Source organism: Echinops telfairi, unplaced genomic scaffold, assembly GCF_000313985.2.
Source record: "Echinops telfairi isolate 266 unplaced genomic scaffold, ASM31398v2 ScPeMD7_7410;HRSCAF=8448, whole genome shotgun sequence".
Lineage (NCBI taxonomy): Eukaryota > Metazoa > Chordata > Mammalia > Afrosoricida > Tenrecidae > Echinops > Echinops telfairi.
In genome coordinates this window covers 14,215,887-14,234,141 of record NW_022111310.1, presented here as the reverse complement: position 1 = coordinate 14,234,141, position 18,255 = coordinate 14,215,887, and the positions used below count along the sequence as shown (strand labels likewise).

The 18,255-nt window shown below is 44.9% G+C and overlaps 1 protein-coding gene and 1 pseudogene across 1 annotated transcript in view; both read left to right on the top strand.

Annotated features, from left to right (window-relative positions):
* The window catches only part of LOC105979372, a 22,178-nt pseudogene extending 17,325 nt beyond the window's left edge, over positions 1-4,853 (top strand).
* SVEP1 (sushi, von Willebrand factor type A, EGF and pentraxin domain containing 1) overlaps positions 1-18,250 on the top strand; it is a gene marked incomplete at its 3' end in the record, with an annotated part of 165,946 nt that extends 147,696 nt beyond the window's left edge. The window contains exons 39-45 of the mRNA XM_045296537.1: positions 7,291-7,354; positions 8,723-8,896; positions 9,665-9,841; positions 11,832-12,002; positions 13,892-13,987; positions 15,366-15,461; positions 18,177-18,250. Of these exons, the coding sequence (XP_045152472.1) occupies positions 7,291-7,354; positions 8,723-8,896; positions 9,665-9,841; positions 11,832-12,002; positions 13,892-13,987; positions 15,366-15,461; positions 18,177-18,250 (852 nt within the window). The remainder of the gene's footprint in view (positions 1-7,290; positions 7,355-8,722; positions 8,897-9,664; positions 9,842-11,831; positions 12,003-13,891; positions 13,988-15,365; positions 15,462-18,176) is intronic.
* Between the last annotated feature and the right edge of the window lie 5 nt (positions 18,251-18,255).

Below are 18,255 nucleotides of genomic sequence, written 5' to 3'. Positions count from 1 at the left end.
AGAGGACCGTAAATTTTGTTAATTCTTTCGTAGAACCAGCTTTTAGCTGCATTTATCTTTTGTATTGTTCTCTAGTCTTCCCACTGGTTTAACTCTGCCCTGATTTTTATTATTTCTTTTCTCTTGCTATTCGAGGGGTGGTTCTGCTGACTCTGTTCTAGTTGTTGGAGGTTTTGTGTTAAAGTATCTGTCATATACCTCTCTTCTTTTTTCATATAGACATTTAATGATATCAAGCTACCTCTGATAACTGCCTTCACAGTGTCCCATAAGTTTTGATGTGTTGTATTCTCAGTATTTCTAGTTTCTAGAAACTTCCTGATATCCTCTCTAATCTGGGCCTCTACCGTTTCATGTCGCAGGAGATCGTTGTTCACCCTCCAATTGGTTGCCCTTGCTTTTCTGGACATCCTCTTATTAATCTCCAGCTTTATGGAATGGTGATCTGAAAAAGATGTCTGGATAATAATAATGTGTTTGAATTTACTCAGGCTGGACTTGTGTCCCAGCATGTGGTCTATTCTTGAAAAAGATCCATGTGGACTAGAGAAGAATGTGAAACCCTTTGCGTTTGGATGGAAAACTCTATAAATGTCAATCAAGCCCTGTTGCCTAATTACATTGTTTAGCTCTATTGCTGAGTTTCTTTCCCAATGATCTCTTACTCTGATAACGGAGTGTGAAAGTCCCCTACTGTGATTGTTGAGTCCGTGATTTCTCTTCTCATCTTTTTAATAGTTTGTTTGACTAAAATTGTCGCACCATTATTAGGAGCATAAATATGCAATATGCTTCATGGTTTACTGAATCTTTGAGCATTATATAATGTCCCTCTTTGTCTCTTTTTATGGTTTGGATCTTGAAGTCAAGATTGTTGGAGATTAAGATAGCCACCCCTGCCTTTTTTGAGTTAGAATTCAAATGGGAAACTTTCTGCCAACCCTTTATTCTTAGCATATTCTTGTCTGTGCGCTTCAGATGTGTCTCTTGCAGGCAACAGATTGATGGATTATGTTTTCTGAGCCAGTCCTCAAGCCTTTTTCTTTTAATGTACGAATTGAGTCCATTGGAATTCAGAGTTATTATCACTATCTGTGGATTAATAGTTGTCATACACTGTTTTGTGTTTTGGGTATTTACCTATCTCACTTCATATCAGTGTGCTGTGTTTGAGTGGAGATTGTCTATCTTATCTTCTTTTCCATATGAGACACTGTTGTCCTGGTAATTGTTGCTGGCATGTTGGCTTCTAGATAGAGATGAGCTATATGGTGGTCTGTTTGTTCTTAGTGAAGATTGATCCTCTGGCCATAGTGAGTCAGCCAGTATCTTCTGCAGGTTTGGGTGTCTTACAGCATATTCTTTGAGTCTTCCTTTGTCCTGTAAGACTCTTATCTCATCATCTATCTTAATAGATAACTTGATAGGGTACCGGATTCTGGGGAAGGCATTTTTTTCTTTCAGCATTTGGAAGATGTTGCTCCATTCTCTCTTCCTCTTCATGGTATCTGCTGATAGGTCTGCGCATATTCTTACCTGCGCTCCTTTGTATGTGACTGTATTCCTTTCTCTTGCTGCTCATAAAAGTTTATCTTTTTCCTCGAAATTGGATATTTTTACTATTATATGTCTTGGCGTGTTCTTCTTGGGGTCTAGTCTAACTGGCATCCTTTCTGCTTCCTGTATGAGTGCCTGATTCTCCCTTGTAAGGGTGGGAAAGTTTTCTTCCAGAAATTCCTTTGCTATTTTGGCTGTCAACTTGTGTGTTGTGTTGAGCTCCAGTAAACCAATATTCGAATATTATTCCTCTTCATAGCATCTGTCATTGATCTCAGGTTGTCTTCTGTTTCTTTAATTTTTCTATCTGACTGTCTTTCTCACTTGCTTGGGTCTGTGTGAGTGTCCTCGAGATCACTGATATGGTTTTCTGCCTCCTCAAGCCTAATCTTAAATTCTGTGGCTTTGTGTGTGGCTTCAGCTACCTACTCTTTTAGCTCCTGCAGTTCCCTTTGGTGGGTGGACTTCATCCCCTCTATTGTGGACTTCATCCCCTCTTCTATTATTGCATCCTTGTTCTAGGTTGCTTCCCTCAGCTCCTGTTTTACTGGGAGCAGACTTCTGAAGATTTCCTTCTGTGGCAGATCTGTATCTGTTTCTTCTATGAGAGACGTTAGCTCTGCTACTGTGTTTTGTCTCTCTGGTTTTGTTGTTGGGGGTGATGTGTTCTGTTGATTTTACTTCGATCCTTTCCTAACCCCATGTTTCTGGGTGGCCAGGTGTCCCTTATCTGTGTTACTGTTAAGGATTCTTTCAGGTGGCTTCTTATGACCTACTCTTAAGGATGGGTCAAACTGCTGTGTAGGCAGAGTTCCCTGAAGGTTTAGTTACCAGCAGTGGTGAGATGTTTCCGCGACTGGAGTGGGGGCTGGATCCTCAGTGAGTGTCCCCAGGCTACTTTGACCTGGTCTGTCAAGGTACCCTTAGCAGCCCTTTTTTGTTTGTTTGTTTAGTAATAAAAAAGAAAAAGTTAATGAGTTAAAAATTTTAAAATAATTTTAAAATTTTGGGGAGGAAAAGGAAAAAATGGAGAGATAAGGAAGGAGAAGCTATAAAAGAGGAGAGAAAAGAAATGATAATAGTGGAAGTGGGAAAAGAAAAAAAGAGATGGAATGAAACCTATAGAAAAGGGGCAGAAGAGAAGTAATAGCAATAATGAAAAAGGAGGAATAAAGAAGGGAGAGAAGAAAACACAATGTAAAAGTGAAAAAGAAAAACCAGCATGAAATAAAAGATACATATATGTATATATTTAGATTCTTCCCCCCCTCCCCCCTATTCTTTTCCCTCCAAATTCTAGTGAAGCCTAATAGAAAGTAGAGGTGGGCTAAGCCTCACTGCCTCGGGACATGGTGCTTATCTGGGCTCCAGAGCCCGGCTATGTGAGGGGAAAATGTTCTTCAGATCAGCAAGCCCTCTCAGGTCCCCGCCGGCCTGTAGAGTTGAGCCTGTGGGCAGACCATGTAGGCGGGAGTCTGTGGGCAGAGGCTACACAGGCGGTAGAAGCACTACAGGGGCCGCACGGGGAGCTGAGGGAGGCACATGCCACAGCGCCCGCCTCCTATGCCGGCTGGAGAGGGCTGGGGCAGGTTTAGAAGCTGGCACTGGGAACCCCACAGGGCACTACAGTGGTGAGAGCCTGTCGGAGTGCACAGACGACTCCAGTGGGGACTGCAAAGCTGGGTCCCAGGCTCCCTAGCAGGCAGGTGTTTATCGCTTGAGCTACCGGCCCTGTGAATGGCGCAGGATCGTCAGTGACATGGTCTGAACCGGATCAGACAGCAGCGGCTCTGGCGGGATGCAGCCGGCAATGACGACTGCCCTCCACCCTGAGAGGAGCACGCGTGGCAGGCTCAGAGCTTGGAGCTGCTGGGTGCTGGAAACCCCTCTGTGCACCCGGGAGGGCAAAACTGCTCTGGGAAGAGTACAGAGCCCTGTCGCTCAAGCTCCCAGTCTGCAGGAGTGCCCACTGTTCGGCAGACAGGTTTAGCACTCCGGGCACAGGTCAGCTTGCAGGGGCTCCAGAAGGGATGCAGTGTCAGGGATAGGAGCGGGTTGGGCTGGGCTCTGGCTGCAGGCCTGCGCCGGCGGGATGTGCGTGGCTCTGCTTCCCGGGCCGGGAATGGAGCGGGAGCTAGCATACCGGGTGCTGGTGGGGAGGTCCCAGGCAGCAATTGGGGTAGATGGTCCCCCATGGGGGTCACCCTGGCTGCCCGCGGTAGATTGCAGGTCTGTTACCCCGGCCTTGGATGAATGAATGGAGGGACGGACGCAGCCCCAGGGGCAGATCGCTACCACGTGGGGAGAGGGGAACCATGGGAAAGGGAAGCTTCCTTCCTAGTGGGGTCCCACGAGTGGGCAGCTGCTGTAGGGGGTCCCACCACTGCTGCGCGTGTCTTGGCAGAGCCGGCAAGTGACTCTGGGTATGGGGTCCTGGTCTGGGGATGGAGTGGGGCTATAGCTAGTCTCAGCTCCAGTGGTGGGGGCTTAGTGACCCAAGATGTCCCACAAATCGGGTCCTAGATCACCACGGCTCCAGCTCAGGACAAATGCGTGGGGTGGGGATGGGGTGCTGGCTGGAGGGATATTTCACTCACCAGACTCCTACCACTCGGCTACCTGGACACCAAACCCGCCTTGTTCGAAAGAGCTCTGAGTATGCACATCCCCTGGTCCGCCATCTTCCCAGAAGTCGACTTTTATATCTTAAAGTGTATTCTTACAAATCTGGCTAGACCAGAGGATGTACATTGGTACAGATAGGAACTGGAAACACAGGGAACCCAGGACAGATGATTCCTTCAGGACCAGTGGTGAGAGTTAGAATGCCTTCTTGACACAAAGCAAACGGGCCAGTGTCTTCAGAAATGGAATTGAGTAAAAATGATCCCAAAGATGGTCTTGGTAACAGCTGTGCTTGTTTCACCTCTCCCTACCCAAAATGAAGCAACTGAACCTGGGTTTGTGCTGCCACCTCCAGTCAGAGGTGCACTGTGTCCAATGGAAACAAGGGGCCTTTCATAAGAAGTGGAGCTGCAAAGCCTCCACCTTCACCAGGAAGCATGGTTGGAGCTTCCGGGGGTTAGTTTCCTCCAAGGGATTTTCCTGGTCTGCCATATCCTGCTTTCACAGTGAGACATGTCTGTGCACCAAGGGGTTTTCCTCATTATCTTTCCCCAAGGTCTAGATCCTACCCTTCATCCCCACATCCTGAAAGTAGAAGTAAATTCTCTTCACAGTTGATTCTTCTTTCAAATGAACCAACTACTGTACATCCAGAACCACAAGAAAGTTAACACAATTTTTCATCTCTCCTCAAAAGTAATTTTGACTTATCTTTCATATATGGTTTAAGTGACTGCTGTTACTTAAGTGATTATATTTTTCCTCAAATTGAAGCTTAATGGAATTATACTTCTCATGATAATATTGTGTAAATAGCAATGATTTAGATATGACCTCCAGAAATGAGAAAGATATCAGTAGATCCAAATAAAAACCAAAAAACACCTTCTAAGATACCATGTGATTAAGAAAACAAAATGTCCAATAGGCTTTGGACAATGAAAACACGTGTCACAAAATCCTGATGCTGAAATTCACATGTATGCTTTAGTCCAAGTTCCTTGACCCATTACTTAGAACCTAATAGTTTCAGTTAGCACGTAGCCTTGTTGATCTTGTTGGCTGCTCCAGCCCATTAAACTTACTGCCATTAAGTTGATTCTGACTCATAGACACCCTCAGAACTGCCCCATGGAGTTTCCAGGGTTGTAATTTTTTTTTCCTGGCATACTTCATATATCATGTAATTTAACCGTTCAATCTTTTTAAAAAAATCATTTTATTGGGGGCTCGTACAGCTCCTATCACAATCCACATATACATCCATTGTGTCAAGCACATTTGTTGCCATCATCATTCTCGAAACATTCTCTTTCTACTTGAGCCCTTGGTATCAGCGCCTCATTTTCCCCCCTCCTTCCCCGCCTCCCCTCCCTCACAAACCCTTGATAATTTATAAATTATTGTTATTTTGTCATGTCTTATACTGTCTGATGTCTCCCTTCACTCACTTTTCTGTTGTCCATCCCCCAGGGAGGGGTTTATATGTAGATCGTTGTGATTGGTTCCACCTTTCTCTCCTCACCTTTGATTTACCCTCCTGGTATCGCTACTCTCATTATTGGTCCTGAGGGATTCATCTGTCCTGGATTCCCTGTGTTTCCAATTCCTATGTGTACCAATGTACATACATCCTCTGGTCTAGCCAGATTTGTAAGGTAGAATTGGGATCATGATAGTGGGGGGAAGGGGGGGAGGAAGCATTTAGGAACTAGAGGAAAGTTGTATGTTTCATCATTACTCCTGTGACCCTTCTGTAAGGGGATGTCCAGTTGCCTACAGGTGAGCTTTGGGGCCCCACTCCGTTCTACCCCTCATTCACAATGATATGATTTTTTGTTCTTTGATGCCTGATACCTGATCCGATCGATACCTCGTGATCATACAGGTTAGCGTGCTTCTTCCATGTGGGCTTTGTTGCTTCTGAGCTAGATGGCCGCTTGTTTATCTTCAAGTCTTTAAGACCCCCAGATGCTATATCTTTTGATAGCTGGGCACCATCAGCTTTCTTCACCACATTTGCTTATGCACCCTGAAGGTGAGTATCATAGAATGGCAGTTTAATAGGAAAAAAGTGTTTTTGCTTTGAGGGATTACTTTAGTGGAGGCCCAATGTCCAGGATTGTAAATCTTTATGGAAGTTGACTGCTACATCATATTCCCATGCAGCAGTTGGTAGGTCGAAGCCTTTCAGTTAACTGTTGAGTTCTTAACCACTGCACTGCTTCATAGACTGGATTTTTTATATATATTTAAGCAGAGAAAAGGGTTGATGTCATGAATAACACTGTTTGCTCTAAGAAAAGGAATGGAAATAGAGGAAGAAGAAAAAGAAAAACTCATTGCAGTTATTTCCAGGAATCAAAGAACAGTTATCTTATTTCAATAACTATGAGGAGCAAAAATCTATGTAGCTTTCAGGGTCTAAAAGCTATTGAGGAAAAACATTATTTAATTCAGAATGATCATTACAAATCCTGTGCAAGTAAATTTAGTCAAGCCAGCGCATTTTAGAAACAATTCATCAACAGATTTAAAATTTTAAATAGGCACTTTTATGTTTAGTGGATGCTACCTCATTGAAAATTCACATTCTCGTATCAATAAAGTGTCAAACATTTGGTGTTCAATGGATGTAAAAGAGCTGGTTCACATTCCTTGATATACTTCTCAGGTATTGAAAGATAAATTCAATTTAAAACACTAAAAGCATTTATGCTAAACTCCCTGCTCGGTATAAAAACATATTCTTCTAAGCATATGTCTGTGGGTTGGGGTGGCAGTTTGCACAGCGGATTAACTTCCCTTTTCACAGTCCCTAGCCATAGCCCTGCTGGTCAGTGGCACTGCTACAGTTTCTCAAACACACTGGTTATCAGCCGTTCCCGAAGGATCATGTGAAAGAACAATTGAAGCAAACCTATTATTATAACTTCATGAAAAAAATTTTAACAATCTAAACCCACTTTGGAAAATATGTCCACTATAGTTTTGTTTAGCATTTCAATGCTGAGTCAGCTTTGTAACTTAGATTGCTTTGCACTTCCATGTCTTCTCCTTTTTATAATGTTACAATCTTGTCAATGGCCTTTCTTCATTGCTTCTCAGGGGACTAGGGAACGTGTCTGCCAGGAAAACAGACAGTGGAGTGGAAGGGCAGCAACATGCAAAAGTGAGTCCTATTACACTTCAAATTTCTAAAAACGATTCTAAGGACCTCAAATAGTAATAGGATTACATCTTTTTAAGTTCATTTGTAATTTTACCTCACAAATTTTTTAATTACCTCCATAAACTGTATGAGAGTTTTTCATGGGGTTTGACTCAAGGGCACCACACCAATAAAAGTGTTGGGAATGTGCAGTAGAGATTAATGATTAAATGGGAACAGATCACAAGATTGCTGACTGAAATGGCAAGCATTCGGTTTCAGAACCTAGGTAATTATTGAATTTATTTGCATTACATTTCTGAGTTTTCTTCAAAGAATTATAATTAAGCCTTTAAAGTTGTTTATTTCTGGTGACCACATTGGCCAATCTTGTTCAAGTGGTGGTACATCTCCCATCAAATCAATGAGTAATCACACCTTGAATGGAATTTTGCATTAACCCATTTTGTGAGAACACCCCTCAAGCTTATTTGGCAAAATGTGGGTTTGCTCACAGTTTTTTTAAAAAAACATATGGCCCATATGATTGCACTGGAAAATATACCGGGATGTATGTTAGCTAAGCTTTCTTTGTTGTTTATCTGAAATGCTAACTTAGCTTGACAAATTCTGTTGGATGTTGTAAGCCCGGCTGTGATAAATTAGAACATGTATGCAACATCCGTGCCCACTGTAGGGATTTAATAAATGCAAAGGATGTCATTTCACACATCTCTTCTTCTAGACTCCCAGCATCATTCACAGCAAAACGCAGCAATGCCCTTCAAGACAAATGGAGCGAATAGAGCGAATAGAGCACAGCAGCCTGCCTGTATTCATCCAATAAAGTTCTGTAGTTGGTGCATATGGTTTTGGCTAGATCACTAACCTAAAAGTAGTTTGGACCCACCCAGCTTAAACCAAAACCCAAATTCACTGCCATCAAGCCAATTCAGACACATAGTGACCATACAGGACAGAGGAGAATTGCCCCTGCGGGCTTCCTAGACCATATAGAAGTAGAAAGCCTCATCTTTCTCCCACTGAGCTGCTAGGGGTTTCAAACTGCTGACCTTGCGGCTTGCAGCCCAATCCATAACCCACTAAGCCACCAGGGAAAAATCCGAGCAATCTGCTTCCATTAAGAGCACAGCCAAGAAATCCCTAAGGAGCAGTTCTCCTCTGTCATACATGGGTCCCTATGAATCAAAATCAACTGGACAGCAGCTAACAGCAACATTAATCATGCACATGCCATTTTTTCTTCTTCATCACAACACCTCACATACAAATGAGCTATAGCATTTCATATATTGTATCAAGCAATTGTTAACAGAAAAAGAGGATTGAGGAAAACATTCCATGGGTGACTTTTATTTTTCACTTTAGAGACCAGGTGTGAAGCCCCACTTGAGTTTCTGAATGGAAAAGCAGACGTTGAAAATGCGACCGGTATACCCAGTGTGACGTATTCCTGCAACCGGGGCTACAGCCTAGAAGGGGCGCCAAAGGCTCGCTGCACCGACAATGAAACCTGGAGCCACCCAGTTCCTCTCTGCAAACGTGTGTGTTGACTTAGGAGATGTGTTCACTGAATTCTGTTTCTGGATTTGTTTCCCAAGTAGCTGAGGCACAGAGCAAACCTCCACTGGTAGTGAGATTGGCCCAGAAAAAGCTTTTATCGAAGTTCTTGTATCATTACAAGTCCAAAGTGCTGAAGGGAAAAAATAGATGCAACTTGATGAAAAAACCAACAACTTCACATAACGTAAAATGATTTCTATTGAGGGAGGGAAATGAGAAAAGGGAATATATTCCTAGGCAATATTATCATAATAAAGGACACATAAATGTAGGGAGTAAAGATAATTCGTTATAGCGACGTCAGGAAACCCTCCACTAATCCGTCAGTTTGTCACATGACGGTGGCTTCCGTGGTGGCTTCTGTGTTACCATGAAGCTAAAGGCTGTGCCTTCAGAAGGAGGGACTAGAGAGCACACTTGCAGTAAGCAATCCTAATATCATCTCTGTTTTTATCTTCTGTTCTAAATGTTGTCTGGACCCTAACTTTAGACCACTATTTAATTTGTCATCTCAGAATTTTAAAATCATACATTAGAGCAAGAATAGCGTGGTGCTTTCAGATCATATCTGATTTTATCCTTTCAAATGACTCCATATGAGTTCAAAAACAGTACGCATTTGATATTTGAAGGTCTACATTCTTACACCACATATTATCAATGACAGCCTCACTCTTAGGAGGGCTATGTCTCTCTCTCTGTCTCTCTCTCTTTTTACAGCAAGCATTTCTTTTCCTTTTTAAACAGCAAATCTATGCCCTGTCCCTTTCGTAATCCCGGAGAACGCTCTGCTGTCTGAAAAGGAGTTTTATGTTGATCAGAATGTGTCAATCAAGTGCAGGAAAGGCTTCCAGCTCCAAGGCCAAGGCATCATTACCTGCAACCCCGATGAGACATGGACACAGACAGATGCCAAGTGTGAGAGTAAGTCAGCGGGTGGTATACTAGTACTTTAAAGGCAGTAACTTAAATGTGGATATTTAGATCTCTCTCCTCTCATGGTTATCAGTTCTTCATTGTCAATTTTTAGAACTCAGAAACTACAACAAGAAAGATTCTTGAGTTCCAACCAAAATATACTTCAGTACAAGAGAAATGTTTTTAGCTCTGGGCTATAACTTAACTGACCAGGTGTCATGAAACAGATTTTCATGATGTGCTTTTCTAAGAGTGAGAAAGATATATAATTTTCAGTAGATGTTTTTCTTTCATATTCTTCAAACTAACCAGTGGTTCTTGGTCTTCAGCCTGCATCACAACTCCCGGAGGGCTGGTTAAACAGAGGTTGCTGGGTGCTGCACTCCTGGTGTCTGATAGTTGGTCTGGAAGTGAGACCTGAGATTTTGTCAATGGGCCATGTTGATGAATAGCATACAACCTGTTGGCATCTTCTGTCTCCTTGAGAAAGCATCTCATAACACACCCCTTCTACCTCCACTTAGAGCAGCTCCTTGGCCCCACCCTAAACCCTACCCTCCAGACTCTTGTAGTCCAAGCTACCTCAGCTCCAGCAATCAATTAACAAATAATCATTAAGTCTAATCAGATGCAAAAGCCCTGGGCTCCAAGGTATTAAAATATAACATGCTTATAACAGTTTCCACCTTCAGAACCCTGCACTTCAACTCAGGAGATACAAAATGTGCATGGGAAGGCCAAGGGCATTTTCTGGAATCCAAGAAGACACGGGTTTGAAGTCCACCCTCAAACTTTTTAACCCTAACCTTGTGCTAGTGTTCAAATCCCTTGAGCTGCAGGGCTCTTACTTGTTAATAACACCAATAATATCAATGGTGTGGGTTTATTTGGAAGAGTAAAGGAATTAGTACATGCGCACTATCCTTAATAGAAGAAATCAACAACCCAGTCCTTGATTCTTCAACTAGCAGCCTACTGTCGCATTAGAATTGTGGTTTTACACCAGCTAACTGTGTGCTTTACCATTCACTGGGACTTGGGTCTCAAATGCTTATGTAACACCCTTCCCCCTAGTTGTAACAGGAAGACCTGTATGGAAACTAGCCTTCGTGGCATGGTGGATTATGAATCCGGCTGCTAACCACAAGGCCAGCCATTCACAACCACCGGCCGCTCCTCAAGAGAAGGATGAAATGTTTTACTTCCAGACAGAGCTACAGTCTTGGAGACCCACAGTCAGATGCGCCACCATCCTCCATCCTTCTTTACCTGTTCTGACACCAACGGTTCCTCCCATGACACTCTGCTTTTCTGCTGGATTCCGTGCTCCATTGCAGTGGCCACATCGAACGCACAGACAACAAAGGGGGGTCATTAAGGAAGTGAGCAGGGTACCCCAAAGCAGGATCCGAACAAATCAAGGATACAGTCACTGGTTCACAGCAACAACTTAACTCAGCCAACAGCCCAGTCTCTTGATAGTCCAAGGCCTGTCAGTCACATGGTCTCTTGGCCTCGGCCTCTGTGGACCAAGAAGCCAGCCCGCTGCTCTGCCTCATAGTCTCATGCTCTCACTGATGCTCTTGTCTATTTTATGGTTTCCTTGCCTCCTTTAGTCTTAGCCTGGCTCCAGTGCCCTGTCCCGTGGCCTCTGGTGCCTCTAGTCTTGACCTCTGCCATTTTAGACAGAGCTCTTGAGCACTCTACTGCTGGCACTTCTTCCTAGATAGCTCCGGAATTCTCTATTCTTGCTTCTGAGAAGGCTTATCCTTGTAGTCAGGGGAGTGGCAACTAAAACTAACCAATCCCCTCTACTACCGTTACCCACCCCCTGTTTGCATGGCCCCGCACAATCATTTGGTGGGAATGACAGACATATGGATAGAAGAACCATATTAAGAAATTCCACTTCACAATGATTGAAAAAATAACTTACCCAACAGTATGCAGGAGGGGGAAATCTATCTTTGCATATTTTATCTTTTCTTTCCTGTAGAAATCTCTTGCAGCCCACCAGCTCACGTAGAAAATGCGATTGCTCGAGGTGTGCATTATCAGTACGGAGACATGATCACCTACGCATGTTACAGTGGATATATGTTGGAAGGTTCCCTGCGGAGCGTCTGCCTAGAAAATGGAACTTGGACATCACCTCCTATTTGCAGGGGTAAGGGGATACATGACAGGTTTTTTTTTTTTTTACTGCAACTTAAAGGAATTTAGCTGGACCCCATTGGACTTAACAGCAGCTACCCCACCAACACAGACTCGAGCAACTGTAGGGTGTGTTGAAAGCAGAAGCCGGGCTGCTATGGGTTGAACAGAGGAGAAGGCAGAGAAATGACAAGTGCAAACTGCACTTTCTAGAACTCCATGTGTGGCTGGAGAGAAAGAGGTCTTAGTTGGGTGTCTTTTATAGGCCAGGTGGCCCATTAGTTGGTTTGTGTTATTTTGAGTTCATTGAAAAGGAATTTGAAGGGGTTTTTTTGGTGTGTTTTTTTTTTAAGATAGGGGATACTGAGAGATCACTAACAGCACCAAAGATGTCTTGGAAGAGTTAAAACTCGCCCAAGTTTCCCTCCACCATCTCTCTGTTCCTGAAACCAGCAAAAGCTGGCACTCTGAGCAACACCTTTGAAACCAATACCCTGGCTGCCACCCTCCAACCCCCAGCCAGGGTACTGTTTCCAGTATCCAACGTCCTTTGGAGCTGCCTCTACTGGGTGAAGAGGAAATGAAAGGGGAGTTTGAACATGTTAAATAGAGAAAGACTAAGTGATGGAATCCCTGAGTAGCAAAGAGAGAGCATTCAGAGCCCAGCCGATTCCTATTCACCACGGGCCAAGCCAGAGATGAGACTCCCAGCGAGGAGGTGTTGGAGAGAATGCTACAAGGTGGCTCACTTATGTGACAGTAATACTGAAGCTTCTTAGGAAATTGGTCACACAAGATTCCCTTCCAATTAGTTAAGACAGGGAACTTTCATATGAAAGCAAATTGGCCTGTTAACTCCATGAAATGATTTCCAATCTAACTGGAGATTCACATTCCATCCTTAGGAGTGCCCCATTTCTAGAAACTGACCCACCGGAAGGCATCTGCCTCTCCCATAGCTTTACACTGCCTGCCAAAGGATAGCCCCAACTCTGAGGGCCCTGGGCAAGCCTCTGGGCCAGACAGGGGGTTCTAAGTCTCTGGATCTGCCCTTGGGGTTATGGAAAAGGCCACCAGGCCTCCCAAGTGGAGCTGAAAACCAGAACAAATTTTTCCAAATCTCTATTCCAAAAATGTTAAATAGCATTATCCCCCTGGGGAAGAGAGAAGAGGAGTAGAAGAATCACCATCTCTGGCAGCAGACAGATAAACCAGAAAAAGAAAAACAGTTGATTTCGAGTCAACTCTAAGTCATGGTGACCCCATGTGTGTACGACTGACCCCCACCTTTCTTCCAGGGGGCCTCTGGGTCAAGTCAAACCTCCCACCTCCCTGTGATTTGCCAAGGGCATGAACCATTTGGATCACCTAGGGACCTGAGAAAACAGAAAGGAACATGTGTACACATGCCATAGAAGAGTGTGGACTGCAACATGTTAAGGAATATGGTAACAGGAAGTCCATATTCCATTCCCTTTTGGAAGTTGTGGGGATGCGTCAGGGAAAGTTTCCTAGAGAAGATGTTCTGAATACGTGTTGAAGAACGAAAGAAAGTTTCCCAGGACAAGTTGATGGGGCAATGGGAAGAGAAAGAGATTGGTAGTCAGGAGGAGAGAACAGTATGAAGTCACGAGGGGACATGGTGTGTTAGAAGCTATGGATAGCTACTTGTGCTCGAGTCCTTTCAGGCCTTATCAAAAACCAGTGCCTTGATAAGAGCCAATAAGTTGCCGCACTTCTCCATTGGCCGAGATGCCTCCTTGAGATTCAGCTTAGCTTCTGTTCCTGAAAGCTTGAATCAAGGAGCGAAATGTACACCGAATGTCAAGGAGCAATGCTATTTTCTGACAACCGCCTTCCAAAGTTCCCAAGATTTTAACACCCCCCCTCCTCCCTTTCCAGCTGTCTGTCGATTCCCATGTCAGAATGGAGGTGTCTGCCAACGCCCAAATGCCTGCTCCTGCCCAGATGGCTGGATGGGACGCCTCTGTGAAGAGCGTGAGTCTGTCCACAAATTTCACATGCTGTCTTTTCAAATCAGACTTTCAGTCTCCAACCTCGCGGGCATCGCGTCAGTTCTGACCCATAGTGGCCCTAGAAGAAAGGGTACAACGTCCCCAGGGGTTGGGAGGTGGGGGTGGGGGTTGAGACGGTCACCTTTACAGAAGTAGAATGCCTTCGCTTTCTCCCGGGCAGCATCTGGTGGTTTCCAACTGCGAGCCTTGCAGTCAGCAGCCCAACACAGAGCCATTATGCCACCAGGGCTCCTCCCTCTCTCTCTCTCTCATGGATAGAATGTAGAATGGTTTCATACATCCGACTTTGATGCGAGAGGCATCTATAAACCCTTAGGACGAGCCAACTTACTAATGTGGTGGCCACTAGTTCTTTCTAAAGGTCAGACATTGTAGAAGATCATTTGAAACCTTTTAAACTGTGACGGACGGTTTCACCTGATGTAGAAAGGACCACGTGGACTGAACAGACATTTAGACTTCTGACAACTCACCAGAGCAAGTATTCCTGGTTGGTGATGAAGAAGAGAAATGATTTCCCTCCTAATCACCCCTCCCCAGGGAGCTTCTCCCAGCTCTGACCTGAGTCCAGAGCCTCGGGGAGTGTTGACCAGGAGGTATTGCAGACCTGGCTCAGTTGACTGAGCCGGGGCCTGCCCTCGTGCGTTAGACCAGGGTTTCTCCAGCTCTCCGGCATGCAGATCACCTGAGGGGTGTGGTTGAACCACAGGTTCTGAGTCTGTGGGTCGGTGGCGGGCCTGAGAATCTGCTTTCCTAACAAACCTCTGGCTTGCCCCTTGGGATTCCTGAGACAGTAGACAAGCTCACGCCTCAGTAGGAGGAATCATTGCTGTGAAAGAAGACCTGCTTCCAGCCCCACCAGGTCTTGGCTCCATGGAAACCAAGGCTGAGTGGTCCCCCACTACTAGCTTGATGGGGAAAGTCTTTGGCAGCTCAACCCATTTAGACCATTGTATGCCATGGATAATGGAAATTTGAAATGATAATAAATGGAGAACATCCTGCCTGTTTTGTAAGGCGCAACGCAGAGCACTTAAACCAAAAAGTCACTACCATCTAGTCCGTTCTGGCTCTGAGCCTAGCACTTAGCAGACACCCACTAGGGTGAGTGTGCCTTCCCTGAAGGAGTGCATTTGGCAATCATGTCATTACCTCTGACTAAGGAGCCAAACATACTTTCTTCATGGTGGTTGTCCAGAGATGCTGATTAATAAGCACAACAGGTAGGGAAGCTTATCTCGTGGGTCAAGTGAGGTATCCCTCTGGCAAAATGATTTAGGAGCACTTGAACTTACCTGAGCATGGAGGTTTTGACTGGATTCTTTTGCTCTCCTTTCTAGCGATATGCATTCTTCCCTGCCTGAACGGAGGCCGATGTGTGGCCCCTTATCAGTGTGATTGCCCACCAGGCTGGACGGGGTCCCGCTGTCATGCAGGTAGGCTTCCTCTCCAGGTTTGCGTCCGTTTGTTACACTCTGATGAGTGTAGCTCAGATCACATGTGGTGGTGGCGGCATTCAAGGAGTCCCGCGTTTGCAGAACCACTGGAGATGGTCCCTTGAATAGTGCTGTCAATGCTGAGCGACCTCAGAGAGACTTGTCTGGTTCATGTGCCAGAGAAGAGCCTCTAAATGGACTGCATTGTCAGCCTTATTCACATCACCTGCAACAACACTCAAAAGAAATATAATTCTGAAGTTGATAGGGGGTGGGGGGGGCGCAGTAAAAAGAAAAGATTACAATGACTAGTTTTTGCCTTTTTAATGCCCTGAATGTTTAGATAACTGCTAAAGAATAAGATTTGTTATAATTATGTAGTATAAACTCTAACATTCCAGCATGCATCCTGTAAAGGATACTTATACTACTTCCCCCACGGAGTAGAAAGAAGGCAAAAACAGAACAGGGTAGCTCACCCCACTGTTTCTCTTGAGCACTGAGGCTGGGCTAGCATGTCATTTCACTTCAAAGCCAGGGCATGCTTCAGAGTGAAACCACGGAAGTGGGAGTGGAACTCACAAGCCGAATAAAATGTGCAGTCACTCTACTAAAGCCCAAAGGGAGCCATTCAGGACTATGTCATTGTTTTGTTTTATTGGGGGCTCTTACAGCTCTTATAATAACATTCTATACATCAATTTTATCAAGCATATTTACACATATGTTGCCATCAGCATTTTCTAAACATTTACTTTCTATTTGAGCCCTTAGAATCAACTCCTCTTTTGTCCCTCCCTTCCCCCAGCTGCACCCTCGTGACCCCTTGATAACTGTCTCCTTTCACCCGTATTTCTGTTATTCATCTCCCTTGGGTGGGGGGGATTATTGATCATTGTGATGAGTTCCCCCTTCCTTTCTCCGCCCACCTTCCCCTTCCCCTCCGGGTATCGATTCTCTGAAATGGATTCTGAGTGTCGCGATGAAATGGATTCTGAGTGTCGCGAGCTATTATCTGCACCAGTGTACATGCTCCAGTCTAGCCAGAACTGAAAGGCAGGACTGGGGTCATGATAGTGGAGGGTGAGGTAGCCTCAAGGAACCAGAAGAATATAGTTTCAATGGTGCTATACTGAACCCTGGTTGACTCATCCCTTTCTTGTGACCCTTGTGTGAGGGGATGTCCTATTGTCTACAGATGGGGTTGGGACTCTGCTCCAACCCCCCTCATTCTCAACAATATGTGTTTTGTTTGTTTGTGGTCTTCTGGTGCCTATTACCTGATCCTGTTGACACCTCATGATCACACAGGCTGGTGTGCTTCTTCTGTGTGGACTCGTTGCTTCTCTGCTAGATGGCTGCTTGTTTAAAGACCCCAGATGCTATAGCTTTTGATAGCCAGGTTGTTAGAACAAAGTGTTCTTATGTTGAGAGAGAGGGCTTGAGCAGAGGGCCAAATTCCATCAACTTCCTCAAATTATTGCCATATAAATATGTATTAATATATTTACATAAGTGCACACCTATGTTTATATCTCTATCCATCGCTTTGCTTCCTAGATCTTTCCTCTGTTTCCTTTTACCTTCCTCCTGCCCCACCGTCACACTCGCCCTGCTTCTGCCTCTTAGAAATTCCTCAGCTAGATTGCTGTTGCCCCAACACCCCCAGGATCTCTACGTCCTCCTCAGTGTTGCTTATAATTCCCTAGTTGTTACCCTGTCTGTGGCGTTGTTTGCTCTTCACTCATCCCCACCTCCTGCCTCCTCCTCCCCGCCCAAGTCCCTCCAGAACCTTTGGTCCCATTGTTTTTTCTGCAGGCTTGCTACCTTACATAGGTAAGCAGCACAACAATAATACAGACAAAACAAAAGATTGAATCAAGAGAGAAAAATAAATGAAAAAACACACATAATTCTAGTTCTGCCCACTGACCTTGATGATGATCTCCCCACTGGTCCTGGGGGGTTCGGGGAACTGCCCCTCCTATCCTGAAGTCTATTTTGAGGACTCCTCAGGGGTTTTGTGGCTTTGCTCCTGTTGCTGGTCCGTTATCTTCCCTTCTTGGTTCACCCCACTGGGGGGTGGGGGGGTCAGACCAGACTCACTCCCCACCGTATGTCCCCAGAATTGTCCTCTGCCACAGTATGCTCCAGTGAAGGAACATCATGTCTCGAGCTGTTGATGGCCCCCCAGTCCTCTCTGTGCCTTAGCAGCAGCTCCGTGTAGAGATGTCATCCTCAGGGTTTGGGGTCTAGTCCCTCGCTCTCTCTCTTCCTTCTTGGCTTGCTTCTGTGTGGATGTGGCAGGCTGGCCCCTCTTCACAACCTGCAGGTTTAGTGTTGTCCTCTGTAGCACATATTTCTAGGGTTGGGGGTCAGTTTGGCTCTGATTGGGGCCAACCCTGTAGACCTCTCTGACTTGCTCCATGTGGTTAGGTTGCCCTCAAGTTCAGCACACCTTGGTGAGATCTGCACTCATACTCCCATTTCTCTTAATTTTCTGATCTAACAACAGGAACACTGGGCAGGTGATTCTGCCTGGTTGCCATCTTGACTCCTCCTCCGACTATGATTGTTTGGCCAACATATGCCTACCCTATGTTCAAGAGAAGGAAACACCACCCAATCCTACGGCATCCTCACATACTATTTGTTCCTTTGCTTCAACATTGCTAAATATTGATTACATAATCCATGCTTTTTTTTTCCTTCCAGCTGTCTGCCAGTCTCCCTGCTTAAATGGTGGGAAGTGTGTCAGACCCAACCGATGCAATTGTCTCTCAGATTGGACAGG